Source organism: Battus philenor, unplaced genomic scaffold (genome assembly GCF_028537555.1).
Source record: "Battus philenor isolate CCGP_79_NKW_IND1 unplaced genomic scaffold, ilBatPhil1.0.hap1 SCAF_30, whole genome shotgun sequence".
NCBI lineage: Eukaryota > Metazoa > Arthropoda > Insecta > Lepidoptera > Papilionidae > Battus > Battus philenor.
In genome coordinates this window covers 4966272-4983003 of record NW_027181694.1, presented here as the reverse complement: position 1 = coordinate 4983003, position 16732 = coordinate 4966272, and the positions used below count along the sequence as shown (strand labels likewise).

Sequence of the window (16732 nt, the reverse complement as noted above, 5' to 3'; positions counted from 1 at the left end):
ATATATATATATTATACTCTTGGGTTTGAGATGTTGCCTGTCAAGGTTTCAATAATGCATGCATTGGGGCAAAATAAATAAATTATTCCAACAATCGCTCAACTCGCCATGACTGTGACTATGTCAGGAATTTCTCTACGGGAATCAATAACCCAAAGACTAAAGCAACCGACATAGCCCAGGGAACTGGCAGGTGGGGCAGAACAAATGGCTCAGGTCTTAGAGTTCTGGAGTACCACGGGCTGTCAAGCGCCGTGTAGGAGTTCCAAGGTGAACAGATTACATGTCAGAAGGCGCTGGATGCTGCTTCCAAGCGGTCTCATTATAAATCTACATAAGAAGCATATATCCAGCTGTTCACATCCTAAGGTTGAATTCCGATAGATAAGATTATAAGATTTGAGTTCTTCTTTCAGCGATCAGATACATGGATGGCGGTCACGCTTCTGGCTTCAGTCATGTGACCATCAACGCAGGCGCTGAGAAGCGTCTCTTCCAAATCAAGGGCAAGAGAAATGTCCGTGTAAAACAGGTAAATGAAATTTAAAAAAACACTCGTATAAAACACTAGTCTTCGAGTTGAAATATGTCGTTATACAGGATGTTTCTCGTGGAGGGGTGAAACACGTGTTGAGTGAATTAACGGTGGCGGTTGTGTAGTTCGCATAGTTTGCCGCATACGCATTTATCAGCGGGCTGGCGGGCGGTGCACTTTGTTGCACGACTACCACTGCATGTGCGGAAGTGGCTAAATATAGGTCCTTTTCTTACTTAGGATGGACTTCCGTAAGGTAACGCCTGATTCCATTAAATACAGGATGATTGTTTATAAATGTAAAATCTTTAAGCTTTTTATTGCCGAGTGCCGATATATCGGATCCTGCTACACTGGTGAGAAGTGCCAGAGCCGATATATCGACCCGCGCCTGCTAGCGCCTTACTATTTGCTGTTCAGATGAATTTAATTTCATAATAAGGGAGAATAATAAATATCATTTTTCATTTTAACTATGTGAAAGACGACCGAAGCAGGTACTGAAATCTAAAATAAACACCGATGGCGGCCGCTCCAGCTACATCCAAGCTGCGGCATCATTTACTGTCACTTCGGACACTAAACGAACGTTGTCTAGATATACTTCATAATAATTAGTCCATATAAAATTATGTTAAAAGGATGACTGTCTGTATATGTCAATATGTTGTGTAAGAGATATCTCAACTTTTACTATTTCTATGATTTTGATGAGTAAAGAAAAACTAGTTAATATTTTGTTTTCTACTTCATCTAGAGTACACTGCTTTTTGAATCATATAAATATTGCTTGCGCTTGGGTTTTTATGAGCATTTTCCCAGACCGTAGTGAAACTGTGAAATTCGGTTATTCTCGCATAGGCACATCTTTTTTCGGCACTAAAAGGATTAAAGGTGGGAACATGTAGCTGGGTCCTAAGAGTAAAAAAGATGAGGATAGGAAGGCGATGAAAGCAAGAAGGAGTGAAAGAACAAAAAAAAATGCAAGATATTGTGAAGGATAAAAGGAAAGAATAAAAGAAATTGAGAAGAATGAAAGTGAGTGTAGAATAAAGATAAAACCCTAAAAAAAAAAATTATTTGTAAATAAAGTCCCTATCCCAAAAAATAGGGGATACGAGAGGCTCCCAATAACGGGGGCCATAAAAAAAAACTTATAGCTGGGTTGTCATAATGAATCGATCTGAAATATGTTACATTAATTTGTTTTTTCTATTAAAATGCGACATTCCAATAACTGCTGTTAGTACAAAGTCTGTAGTTATTGTAAACAATGATTATTTTTAATATTCTGGAAACGCTTTTTTTACATCATTTTCTATTTCTGAAACATTTTGTTACATAGGGTGTACCTCTTTAGTTTTTATACATATATTAAATCACTCTGTATATACGTAATGGTTGTATAAAATAAATAATAAGATTCGATATCTGAAGTTCTATGAACCAAGTGTATTAATCATAAATATTGCTAGAAATATGTTAGATTAAAGATGCTACATTTATTTATAAGGTGGAAGCCGCAGTAACATCGATGAACAAAGGCGACTGCTTCATTCTGGATGTCAACCATGATATCTTCGTGTACGTGGGTGATGGATCCAAAACTGTTGAACGGCTGAAGGCTATCACCGTGGCCAATCAGATCAAAGACCAGGATCACAATGGTAGAGCTAACATTGAAATAATCGGTACGTATTTCTTCATTTATTATCTATAATTTTAAAATCTACTTTGTCTCCTTAGGATTGGTAATCATAGTTGATGAACGTGCTATAGAAAGGCTATGTTCGAGATTTCTCTACGAAATCCAATCAAGAATGTAAAGGTCCGTGAGAAAACAAAAGCAACTGACGCGACCCAGTGGAGTTCAGTGAAGTGGCTATAGATAGGTTTCAGCGCAGAACCAATTCCTGGGACCATAAAATTTGAGAGCAGATACGAAAGGCTTCCAACATCCTACGGCTGAGGTTATGGTGAAGAATGTCAATCCTCGTCAGATGTAACACATCATCTAATTTTTTTTCAATCATCGAACTACACAAATATTTTTATCATAATTTTATTTTATTCCAATGACGTCGCACTGAAATATGTATTTTTTATTGTAAATCGTCAGGCTATATCTTCTAGCAGAATAATCTCTGCAGGGACAGATTGTAAATAATAATTAATTTTAATATGCAGTAATATGAACTTTCGAAAATGCTTTTTATTATTCAATAATAATTATCTTATTATTGATATTATCTGTCATTTCTTAGAAAGTAACTTTTTACCGATTGCCACGTGTATATATATAAATATATATGTATATATATATATATATATATATATATATATATCGTTCTTTATTATTTCTGAAACCATTGATTTTTTGAAAGGGTGTGTTCACATTGATTTATATTAAATGAGCTATATTTTCATCCTTTTAAAGCTGTTACACCTGTAACCAAATCACCGTGTAGAATAATATTGTGTTTTATTAAAACATGACTGTATGTTGTTGTCGCAGTATATATGATATAAGAGAAATATTTAATGGAATCAGGCGTAACCTTGCGGAAGTCCATCCTAAGTAAGAAAAGGACCAATATTTAGCCACTTCCGCACATGCATTGGTAGTCGTGCAACAAAGTGCACCGCCCGCCAGCCCGCTGATAAATGCGTATGCGGCAAACAATGCGAATTACACAACTGCCACCGTTAAATCACTCAACACGTGTTTCACCCCTCCACAGGGCATCTACAGGAGTTATGTTGCACCGATTAGTGTAACATTACTCCTGAATAGCACTAATCGGTTGTCCTTGTTGGTCCTTTTCTTACATAAGAGAAATAAAACGACAGAGATGTACTGCGTCTATGCTGCGACAAACATATCCTGTGAGGCATTTTATTTCTTTTGTTTAGATCCGTTTTCACACGAAGGCGATTTGGACAAGTTCTTCGAAGCACTGGGTTCTGGGGACCAAGACTCTGTTCCGGATGCCGAGGAGGGCGGTGATGATGAGGTGAAGGGTTTACTTTTGCTTATGTATGGGATGTTCCATATAGTATGTTGATAATAAGAGTGTAACCCCATAAAACTAACTAACATTTTAATATTAATAATACTATATATTTTGTAAACATAAAAGTTATTTATTTTCTCGGTTATGGAAGAGTTCATCATTTTAACTGTAACACGTCCATTACTAGACGCAAGCCTCCCCCAGAAGTCTAAAAGGATTACGAAAGAGTTACTAAAATTAAAATGAAAGCGAAAAGAAAATATTTTTAACAATAATCACAGGATAATAAAGAACATTACAAGATTATTAGTAATCATTTTTTACATTTTTTTTTAATTTAACTTTTCTCGCCTCGCACACCAGAAACCTGTCCGTTTACAGGTCCTGTCTTTCTCTCTCTCCCAATCTCTTTCTTTCTCTGAAACAATGAAACAAATATTAATTCTTTATTCAAATTTCACGTTGACGTTGATTTATGGGACAGTTTGTACATAAATTGATATAGTTACAAGTTATTTATTATGATTTTATTTATTATGGTTAAATAATGAAATACGACATAAAGATTGTGAAGCAAGCCGCATTGTTCATTCCATATTGATAGAATTACATTGTTTATTATAAAATATATTCGAAGGCAAAATATCTTGTAGGCTTTTCATCGCTCGACATATGGGTGGTTCTTTGTGGAGATATTTTCTAGTGTCGTACAATTGCACTTTGGACTTTACTCTAAATGATATGATAACAAGACAATAGATACAACATTAACTGAAACGATTTGGTTTTGTCTGAATTTTCTTATGTTCAAATCGATGTTGCGAAACGGTAAATTTTTAAATAAATATGTATTTAAACGTCGTATTCACACCTGTTACGTGGCGTGGGTAAACTCTCCAACAAGAGAAACGCCAAAATAGTCAAGGTTACAGGAAGTAGCTGGATGTGATCTGCGTAAAACTGCTCATCGTGGCGATCTTCAAGTTAAGGCCTATGACTAAAAATGAGAAATATCCATCTATACAGGAGTTCGAACGCGGAACACCGAAGGAGGTCAGCCTAAATGAGATCTCAGACAAGACGGGACAGATGGAGATAAAGAAGCTGCCTGGTACACTCACCAAGGACCTTCTGGACTCTCAGGTACAGTTCACATTGATATTAACGTGAATTTTATAGGATATATCGCATGGTGTATAATCTTAATATTATTCGACTCTTCACAATAATAGTTTTTGTTTTAACTTTATTGGATATAAACAGTAACAAAAGACAGTAAGAGAGTAATAACTTAAAAACTTAGAAATATAAAATTAGTTACAATTGTAACCATCTCACTAAGAACATTTAATGATTTATAGTCAAACAATGACAAAACAAATAAAACATTACTAAACAGGGATCAAAGATCCAGCGCACTCTGCATACGAGGGTCAAACTGAAAGTTCTTAGAAAATCAAAAACTAAGCATTCTAGCAAGTTATTAGTTTTATTATAACTTTTCAAAATAGCGTCCATTTACATCAATACATCGCTGCATTCGATGGAACCATTGAGAAAAGCACCTTGCCCACTCGGCCTTAGGGGTCTCTTCGACGGCGTTTTGAAACGCAGCCACTGCTTCTTCGGCGTCCATAAAATGTTTTCCTCGAAGTTTTTCTTTTATTTTCGGGAATAAATAAAAATCGCAGGGTGCGAGGTCGGAGCTATACGGCGGGTGACCCAGTAATTCCACGTCTGAGGTCGCCAAATAGTCGATCGTTTGCCTGGCGGTGTGCGACGAGGCATTGTCGTGATGAAGGAGGATCCTGCTGCGAGGTCGTTTCTCTCGAACTTTTTCCAAGACAAGTGGCAAACAGTTGTTAGTGTACCACTCTGCATTAACCGTTTTCTGATCCTCTAAGACAACTGTCGCGTAATGACCTGTCTTTCCGAAGAACGAGGCCACCATCTTTTTTCCAACACTTCGACCTCTCTTCACTTTAGTTGGCAACTCTTCGGAAGAAAACACCCACTGAGCAGACTGTCTTTTGGTTTCCGGATCATAACAGTAAATCCAGCTTTCGTCACCCGTTAGTATGTCGAACACAGCATTTGAGTCACCTCCGTTAAATTTTTGGATCATTTCTCGGCACCAATCAACACGGCGGAGTTTTTGAGCCTCGGTCAAATTATGCGGTATCCAGCGGGCACAAAGCTTCCTGACCGCTAAATGTTCATGGAGGATTTTGTGCACTTGACTCATACCTATGCCTAGACTTGTCCGAATCTGCTGATAGGTCACTCTTTTGTCAGTCTCTATCATACGCCGCACAACACTGATATTGTCTTCAGTCGTCGCTGTAGAAGGCCGTCCCTCACGCAAATCATCGGTGAGATTAGTTCGACCACGTTTGAATTCATTAAACCAGTTGTAAACTGTGGCACGAGATGGGGCTTCATCGTGAAAAGCCAATCGAAGTCTATCATAACTTTCTTGTTGACTTATATGACATCGAAAGTCAAAAAATCATTGCACGAAAATTTTCTCGGCTTAAATTCATTCTGACGTGCACAGACAATTTTCAATTTGCCGCCAAATCGTAAAACAAATGACAAATGAATGAAATGTATACTCAATATTATTGGTAAAGAGTTCTATTTTCAAAATTTAAACTTATTTTTTTAATATAATGCTTTTAAGATGCCAGTTCTAAAAACTTTCAGTTTGGCCCTCGTATCACACCGCAATAATTACGAGTCTAGTATACAAAATTTTAATACTGGAGCGGTACAAATCAATCGGTTTTTCTGTAAAATATGTCGACAGAAACGACATTACTTTCCTGTCCCTAATAAATAAGAAACTGTTTATGAAATGTTCCAAAAGAAATTAATCGGAGCAGTTCTTTAGTGATGCAATTATTGGTGATGGTAAAAGTATTTTATTCTGTACATGTAATGCTTGTACGTGCTATATTGGTGATACGAGAGCTAAAAATAACACTTGTGTGTTTGGAACAGGAGTGCTACGTCCTGGACACCGGCAGCAGTATCTACGTGTGGGTCGGCAAGAAGTCCAATGGCCAGGTAAAATAGATATAAAGAAACATTCACTCTGTTTTTTTTTTATATGGTCCCCGCTGTTGGGGACCTCTCGTTCCTCTGTCTCGTGTGGGACAGGGACTTTTTAATTCTAGTAATTTATTCATTCTTCTTAATTATTATTATCATTCTTCTCTTTCATATATCATCTTATATGTCGTACTGTTTCTTTCATTCTACAATTTTCCCAGTCTTTCTCTTTCATTCCATTAGCCATACATTGATCCTCAACCACTACATTCTAGGTTTCCTTACTATTTTATTTTGCAACATTATTTATTGTTCAAATATTTAACACGTATTAACTCTGTGTTGTTTCACTCTGTGTTTGGCACTAATCGGTGTAACATAACTCCTGAAAATGCCCCGTGGAGGGGTGAAACACGTGTTGAGTGATTTAACGGTGGTAGTTGTGTGATTCGCATTGTTTGCCGCATGCGCATTTATCAGCGGGCTGGCGGGCGGTGCATTTCATTGCACGACTACCACTGCATGTGCGGAAGTGGCTAAATATTGGTCACTTTCTTACTTAGAAACATTAACATCAAGATCTTAATGAAGATTTAACAGCAAATAATTGTGTTTTATATTTCAATTTTCACGCGTAAAAATATTAACTACACAAAATTATGTAATTTAAAATTTGCTATACAGTATTTTATTACGCAATCAAATAGTGATCACCTAATGTACAAGAAGCTTGGAGGTCACTTAATCCTCTTTGTTCCTGTAATCCTGATAAGCTATAAATTCCGACAGGAAAACAGTATTGTCCTTGATAAAAAAAATAAGATATATATATAAGAAATCTAAGCTCACCTAGATAGCTGCTTACAAAACATACTACCGGTAAACTTAGTTATATACAACTTGATATGTTACAGATTATTTGTTTATATATATATACTAACTGATCTTGCAAAGGTAGTTTCGCAAAAAAATAATGTTTTTAATTTACAAACAAAAAATACAGGTTGATCGTAGAGGGGTGAAAATTTAGGGTTGTATATATTTCTGTATGCTATATCATAAAAAAAATTTCGTCAAAAAAATTTAAGGGTTAACAACCCTTATCACTTAGGGGTGTGGAAAATAGATAGTAGCCGATTGTCAGACCTACTGAATACGCATATAAAATTTGGTAAAAATCGGTCAAGCCGTTTCGGAGAAGTACGGTAACTAACATTGTGACATGGAAATTTTGGAATATATATAATTATATATATATATATATATATATATATATATATAATTATATATATAAGCTTAATGGTGTGAACGTAAAACACATGTCAGCAAAAATCAATAAAACTTTCACCAACTTACGTTCGATCAACCTGTATTAAGTAATCGCTCTGAAATATGTTACATTATTTATGTTTTTCCTGTTGGAATGCAACTAGTCAATAATTTCTAACAACACAAAATCTGCAGGACTGTACTAGCTGATTCGTCAGACTCCATAATCCTAAAATATGCCTGTGGCAATACCATAGAATAAATAAATGAATAGTAGGTAGTGATTAACTACAAAATAAAAGAGAAGAAAAAAGAAAAAATAGATGTCAACTGCAATTTAAAAATAAAATGAAAGGTAATATGTATGTTTTATTTCTCAGGAGAAATCCGCGGCCATGGCTAAGGCGGAGCAATATTTGAAGGCGAATAACTATCCTGCATGGGTAAGATATCATCATACCCCTACCATACCTTTCATCTTTTTCTCTCCTCTGCTTCTTTTACCCTCTTTCGATCTTCTAAGGTCATCAATCCATCTGTAATGGCGCTTTACATCTCTTCGTCATATACCCAGCCTCATCTCCAAGACTTTCTCCGGATCATACTTGGTCAAAGACTTATCTAACGCCTTCCACTCTTTGCGCTTCTCCGAATGACTTATTCACATATTTTTAAGACTTATTCCACATCACTCTTGAACGGTAGCCGCAGCATGGCCTCCCACTCGATGTACCGACGATATAGTCAAGATTTATGAAGGGTAAAAGAGGGAATAAAGAGAGAAATTGTGGAGGATAAGAGAAAGAGAGTGGAAATAAGAAGGCACATATCCTTGTCCCGAAAACAAGACGGGGGAAAGAGTGTAAATAAAAAATAATAACAGTCAAGGTCGGGGGAAATCGCTGGATGTGGGTAGCGCAATACCAGTCAGCGTGGCGATCTCTGAGGATCTGAAAAGCCTATGCCTTGTAGTGGGTTGCATCAGCTGACATGACCAGGAATCAACGTGAGAAACCGATCCGATTTGGGAGAGAAATCTTCACACCCACAGAAGAAACAGCATATCTCCATCATCATGTCAGCGGAAGCCCACTGTTGGACCTGGACCTCTATAGATTTCCAATAGGACCGGCTGGAAACGACCTGAATACTGCCTCTTTGACAGGGTCTTCTATCAACCTTATAGATGGAGGTTCTACGCTGCACTTGACAGTACGTGGTCATGACTCCACAATATTAAGATCCTGGAGCAACGTAACATGTTAAATAGAGTACATATTATATTTATCTCTTCCACAGGTACACATTTCCAAAGTAACAGAAGGTGCTGAACCTACTGCCTTCAAGCAATATTTCGAGGACTGGAATTAATCAGGTTATGTCATCTGCCTGATCAGAGATTGTATTATCGGATACATATTTACTTATAGTTTTACCAAAACCGCTGTTCCGCGCCTTAGGTACAGGGGGGGGGGGGGATTGAAGCAATAACAACCGCTTCGTTCCGTTGGTCATTCTTCCTTTTCCTCCAACTCGCCGCGCTTTTTCAATGTGCGTTACACCGGTTTCGATAGCGCTATTATCATTTTGTTCACAAATATGGAAGTGGCTTCAATAAAATACCCTTAAATTTAAGCATAGAAACTTTCGGAGTCACGCACAAACCGGTAAAGATAGTCGTTTCTGTCACCCCTTTCCGGATTTTATTTATACAAAAGTGCTCTCCATGTTAAGCCACTCCTACTTCTCTATGTAAATATGTTTTCAAAAATATGATCTCTGATTATAATGCAAAAAGTATATTAAAGAATCTCTCCCAATAATGCACAATAATACATTGATATAAATGTACTGGACTGAATTACAAAAAGGTTACACCTAAATGATCTTAATGGAGAAGAAAACAATTAAAAATATTTGTTTTTCACACTAAGCTTCTATTTAGTTTTTTAACCTTTTATTTAGACGTGTTTATTAAATATTAATGAACGTTTTAAAATATGAATCAAGATTTAAATTGTAATATGGTGCTGCAAAATCTTAAAACATAATTGCTTTATTTCCATTTTTTCATTTCTTCAAACTTACACCGAACATATAATTTTAAAAAAAATGAAATAAAAAAAATAATTTTACACGTCACAGCATTTACAACTTTAAGATGCAGTGTATTAGGTTCATTTTATATTGGTTCGTTTAAATAAAATGGTGCTTCTAGACTTTACAGAAGTAATTGTGACATATATTAAATACATATTTTGAGAAAAACTGTATAAACTTTTAAATGAATATGAGCCATAGACAACACTATTTACGTCAAACAGATTTTGGCGGCAAAACTTTTTATAACTTTTATATAGGTTATGCATAATATTGACATATATTTATAACGGTATCGTTAACTAGAAAAGGTTTTACTTGTGTAGTTTCACTGTTGTGTATGCATTTATATCTCTAAGAAAGTATATGGAATAATTTAATTTCAAGTCAAAATATACTCCTGAATTTAGCTGGATTATATCACTTTACTCAAATATGTTTTTGTGTGATTTATTCATATTTCAGGTAAATTGGAGCATAATTGACGAAGTTAGCATTAAAACTAGCTTTATAGGTTTCATCGGCTATTTAGTTTACATATATATATCATAACCTATGTCACTACAAAGGTAAAAAGTCCGAAGGTTTTATTTTCTAAGTGAAAACTGTTTTTTATATCTACTCTTGTAGTTCTTTTTGCAAGGTTTTATAAATATTCTTTCATGTAACCCCCTATCTACCACACATAAACATGTTTGAGTGTAATTAATAACTTTATATTTTTAAATATATAACAAATAGGTTTTTTATTATGTTACTGCTTATATTGTTTGCTTTTTTCGTTTATTTTTGGTTAGTTTACAGTAACCGAAGAGAAAGCATAACAACGGATGATATATATTTGTTAGCAATGTGATTTAAGATTAGAAAACAGAAAAATCTAGAATGTTTGTAACCTTTAAAATGAAAGATGTGTTTTTTGGTTTGAAATAAAATTAATTTTGTAGCGACTACTCTTAATTGTCCTATACATTTGTATTCTTAGAATATAACACAATTATTTTATAAATGACATTAAAACAATGTTTTTCTATTGCGTTTACTTTGAATTTATTATTTAATCTGTTTATATTTAAGTTGTAACACAAATAAATGGCTTAAAACATGGAACCTTTTTTTTATTTTGTTTATACACTTATACAAAGATGAGGTGGAAAATACTTTTTTAAGATCGTCATAAAACATTGGATGCAGGCTGCTTTCAACGGTTTTTATTGGAATTCAACAAGGTAGGAAGGTTGTGTCGAGCAGAGAGCTTTATACGGCAGAAATAATGATACGTAAAATTTGCGTATTTTTTACAAGGTGCGTGAAAATTTTACTACTAGTTACGTATCTAAATATTGAACAGGCGGTAAGAAGTTCTCATGTATGTACAGATTCATCACTATATCTCTGAAACCATAAGGCACAGAGATTTTAAATTCTCTAGGAATATTCCTTTTGCCGTGTCTAATTCAGCTAAGAGCGTGTGTTAGGAAATTCCACCCGCAAGGAAGTTCAGGGTTTAATAAAATAATGCATATTTTTAAACTATAGCTTTTAGTGGTATAATGAAACTTTTTTATTTTTTTTTTTCAACTAGTGAAATAACGTTTATTTCGAGATGAAACAAACTGTTAAAAAACCGCGCCCGTAGGGCACTCGCGTTTAATAACTGCCGCCCCTGCACTGGCTGGCCGCTTCTAAACGTTCGACTAGTGAAATAACGTTTATTTCGAGATGAAACAAAATGTTAAAAGAACGCGCCCGTAGGGCACTCGCGTTAGATATCTGCCGCCCCTGCACTGGCTGGCCGCTTCTAAACGTTCAACTAGTGAAATAACGTATATTTATAGTTGAAACTAATTGTTGAAAAAAACGCGCCCGTAGGGCACTCGCGTTAGATATCTGCCGCCCCTGCACTGGCTGGCCGCTTCTAAACGTTCGACTAGTGAAATAACGTTTATTTCGAGATGAAACAAAATGTTAAAAAAACGCGCCCGTAGGGCACTCGCGTTAGATATCTGCCGCCCCTGCACTGGCTGGCCGCTTCTAAACGTTCTACTAGTGAAATAACGTTTATTTCGAGATGAAATAAAATAATAATAAAACGCGCCCGTAGGGCACTCGCGTTTGTTAACTGCCGCCCCTGCACTGGCTGGCCGCTTCTAAACGATCAACTAGTGAAATTTCGTATATTTCTAGTTGAAACTAATTGTTGAAAAAAACGTGCCTACAGGGCGCTCGCGTTAGATATCTGCCGCCCCTGCACTGGCTGGCCGCTTCTAAACGTTCTACTAGTGAAATAACGTTTATTTCGAGATGACTCAAAATGTTAAAAGAACGCGCCCGTAGGGCACTCGCGTTAGATATTTGCCGCCCCTGCACTGGCTTGCCGCTTCTAAACGTTCTACTAGTGAAATAACGTTTATTTCGAGATAAACAAAATGTTAAAAAAACGCGCCCGTAGGGCACTCGCGTTAGATATCTGCCGCCCCTGCACTGGCTGGCCGCTTCTAAACGTTCTACTAGTGAAATAACGTTTATTTCGAGATGACTCAAAATGTTAAAAGAACGCGCCCGTAGGGCACTCGCGTTAGATATCTGCCGCCCCTGCACTGGCTGGCCGCTTCTAAACGTTCTACTAGTGAAATAACGTTTATTTCGAGATAAACAAAATGTTAAAAAAACGCGTCCGTAGGGAACTCGCTTTTAATAATTGCCGCCCTTGCACTGGCTGGCCGCTTCTAAACGTTCTACTAGTGAAATAACGTTTATTTCAAGATGAAACAAAATATTAAAAGAACGCGCCCGTAGGGCACTCGCGTTAGATGTCTGCCGCCCCTGCACTGGCTGGCCGCTTCTAAACGTTCTACTAGTGAAATAACGTTTATTTCAAGATGAAACAAAATATTAAAAGAACGCGCCCGTAGGGCACTCGCGTTAGATGTCTGCCGCCCCTGCACTGGCTGGCCGCTTCTAAACGTTCAACTAGTGAAATAATGTTTATTTCGAGATGAAAAAAAATGTTAAAAGAACGCGCCCGTAGGGCACTCGCGTTTGATAACTGCCGCTCCTGCACTGGCTGGCCGCTTCTAAACGTTCGACTAGTGAAATAACGTTTAATTCGAGATGAAACAAAATGTTATAAAAACGCATATTCACTTTTATCTTGAAGACTCCTAAGTTATAAGTGGCTGAAAACAATGACTCCGGTAGGTTCTTTCTCTCCTAAGCTGTTCGCACTATAAAAGTACACCTATCCCCCGATTTACAAGATACTTGTTTTACACGTTTTCGCTTTTATACGGTTTTAGAATGATAAGTTTTATTTTTTTGTTTTTATATAAATTTTTATATTTTCTGTGTACACATTTCACGGGGAATCCCCAGTTTATGTGCTGACTTGGCTCAATATGAAGAAGTTTACAAAGATCTTACAAAAATTCGAAGCAATTGTCAATAACCGATTTTATTACCATCTCTCATAATGTAAAAAATTCTGTTTCAAACATCGAATTGGCACAAACTACTTCGAGTGATGAAAGTGAATTCGAACCTTCGATTCGGAAAAAAAAATAGAATAATTTCTGACAGTGATAAAGGATAATAAAACACTCTTGGTCTTATTTTTTGTTCTTCTGTTTAAAGTTTTGTAATTAAATAAAAAAAAATTAATCCGTAATATATTAAATATTTTAACTTGTCAATGCATTTTATTTTTATTTCTGTGTACACCTAAAAATATTGAAAAAAATCACAACTGTTAAATAGTAAAATCATGCATTTTCTGCAAGTTTTTCGATTTACACGGTTTTGACTTGAAAATTTTTAATTTTCGATTTACACGTTTTTCTCAGGAACGTATGTACCGCGTAAATCGGGGGATAGGTGTATTACCAAATTGCTTAGTACGGGTGGAAGGTATTTCGTATCAGAATGTCGTGAATCAGTGCGTCTTGTTGCCCAATGGAAGAAAGGTGATGGGGAATTACTTGGTACAATTCTGCTTCACACTCTCCAAAGCGCAGTCTGTAGAATAAACTGGTAACTTTTTGCTGATGCTCCAAGTTCTGCAGCTTATCGCTCACCAAAGCATTGTTAATCAGCCTCTTTGCTTTATCTATATCACACAGAAATATGTTACATTGATAAATATTTTCTCTTAAATGCGACAAGCTATTAACTTCTAGGAGAACAAAGTCTGGGGGTAAAGCTAGTAAACAATAAATAAATTTAATAAAGCAATTTTTAATAACATCGCTACATAAAAAGCCGCTATATGTGGGGATTCCCGCGGACGTTGTCACCACGCTCCACCATTTGCTCGTCTCGCCCACTCGTCTCGCTCACTCGCACAGCGTGCACTATACGCGGTCTTGCTTGCGCCTCGGCAGGGAGCCGAGGCGCAGCACGTGCGCCCGCGGCCGTTGCAGTTCTCGAGAGTCGGATTTGAGCAATCGCACGCAACCGCGCGTAGGCGAATTATTCATTTTCCGCGCACAAATTGTTTTAATAATTCAATAAGCGTTTTTCCAAACCACAAATTTAATTTTTAAATCGCTTCTTACTTAATTACCATTATGTTAGTTATTATTTCTTAAACCATTGATTCTTAGATACGATGTATCATATATTAATGAGTTCATTAATATATTGCAGCTGCAAATAATACGAAATATATACAAAAAAATACATTCACCCCTGTACAGTGTTTTATCTAGCTATAATCCGAATAATCTGAATACAGGTATGAACTTTGGGTGACCTATTAGAACGCTACCATAATGTTACCAAAGGGAATACAGATAATAAATTGATTGTATGACCTTTCCTCTTTGACTTTTACCAGCCAGAGGAGGCAAACGTTTGGCTAAAACAATTTTTTTTAATAATTTCGTAACGTGTATATATCATCTCTCATTACTCTTTCGCCACCCGCTTTTGAGGGTCTCTTTTATTTACCATAGGTCTTGATACACAGGAACTGTTTTTTTAGAAAACATTTTTAACAGATTTTACTTTTTGCGTTCTTTTTTTACTTTTCAATGTATTTTATTCGTTCATCTATTTTTCTTCACTTCTTTCTCTTTTTTTTCTAATCCTTCTGATTCATCACCTAGCTTTCGTCAACTTTACACCAGAATACTACTGGTTTAAATTTCAGATACATTCCTTTATACAGTAAATGCTTTATATTCACGGGGTATATATTACATAAATATACGAATACAGAAACAATGAATACGGAATGGTAATGTATTGGTGGGACCGACTACATTTGTAACAAGTTTTTATTTCTAATCAACAATATACTCACCTTGGTTATTAACACCCTTTTGCCATCTAATCAACAAATTTTCAATACTGGAGCGGTAGAAATCAATCGGTTTTTCTGTAAAATATGTCGACAGAAACGACATTACTTTCCGGTCCCCCTAATATGTGGGATTGTAGATATACGCTCCTAGGTGACAAAATAAAAAAAACTAATATAAGGAATCAATTTGAAGAAGTTAATTATCTTAAAGAATAAACAATGATTTGAAGAATTTTGAGAGAGATTTTAAGAGCTCCTTCCATTTAGACTGACATGCTGCATGCATTAGCAATTTGCTTCTTGAACATGAGACTTCGTTCCATAGACGGATTAATGATCATTATGGAATCCGAAAGCTCATTTTCCATTCTTAGATTTTCACTAAATTTTTTTAAATTAAATATCACGTTTTTAGTGCTTGTTGAAGCTTCATCTTCAATGGGATGTGAACTTAACATTTGCTGCAAGCTGGTTTCAGTCAAATCTTCCTGTTGCGATTCAAGTAATTCCTGAATATTACTTGATTTTATCTGTTCGAACCCACTTTGTCCTCTTCCATTCGCGATTTTAGCTATGTTTGCAGTACAAGTTTTAAGTAAGAAAATGACCAATATTTAGCCACTTCCGCACATGCAGTGGTTGTCGTGCAACAAAGTGCACCGCCCGCCACCTCGCTGATAAATGCGTATGCGGCAAACAATGCAAATTACACAACTGCCACCGTCAACAGACTACTTCTTTTAAGTCCTATCTATAATTTTCATTCTAGTTTAAATTAGTAATCGATGTTAATTATTAAGATATTAAATCAATTAATTAATTTATCACTTCGAAATGTTTTTAACTTTTCTAATAGACGGCGATGTGACATTAAATATATAGTACGTAGTCACACCTAGTTTGATTGTTTGACCCCAATATAGCAGAGTTAACAACACCCCAATAGTGGATCGATACGGTAGAGCGACATTCTATGGCGTGTAGACACACCTAAGTTCACGTAGAATGATGTCATTTGGGAAAATTTAATTGATTGCTATACAATACACCAAGGGCGGTCAAAGGGCAAGTTTTTTTAGGTATTTGCGAGCCGCAATTAAATACATATTTAAAAAGTTACTAAAGAAATTGTATTAGGACCTTGAATAAGTTCTCGCTGTTTTTTTTTTCAAAAAAAATATTTAAAATACAATGCTTACACAAAGTATTGTCCATCATTAGAGACCACTTTCTCCCATCTCTCTGGTAGCAATTGAACCCCCCGTCGGAAAAATGACTCATCTTTCGAGGCAATCCATGAATCAAGCCATTTTTCGGCTTCTTCAAAATAATGGAAGCGCTGCTCGCTTAAACCGTGCGCCATCGACCGAAACAAGTGGTAATCGGAGGGGGCTATGTCCGGTGAATACGGCGGGTGGGGTAGAACTTCCCATTGAAGTGTTTCCCGGTAAGTTTTGA

General features: G+C 36.2%; 1 protein-coding gene across 1 annotated transcript in view; it reads left to right on the top strand.

Annotated features, from left to right (window-relative positions):
• LOC137927324 (gelsolin-like) overlaps positions 1 to 9329 on the top strand; it is a 34601-nt gene extending 25272 nt beyond the window's left edge. The window contains exons 5-11 of the mRNA XM_068771115.1: positions 417 to 532; positions 2049 to 2226; positions 3449 to 3549; positions 4576 to 4692; positions 6553 to 6618; positions 8253 to 8315; positions 9172 to 9329. Coding sequence (XP_068627216.1) covers positions 417 to 532; positions 2049 to 2226; positions 3449 to 3549; positions 4576 to 4692; positions 6553 to 6618; positions 8253 to 8315; positions 9172 to 9243 — 713 coding nt within the window. The 3' untranslated portion in view covers positions 9244 to 9329. The remainder of the gene's footprint in view (positions 1 to 416; positions 533 to 2048; positions 2227 to 3448; positions 3550 to 4575; positions 4693 to 6552; positions 6619 to 8252; positions 8316 to 9171) is intronic.
• The last annotated feature ends 7403 nt before the right edge of the window (positions 9330 to 16732 follow it).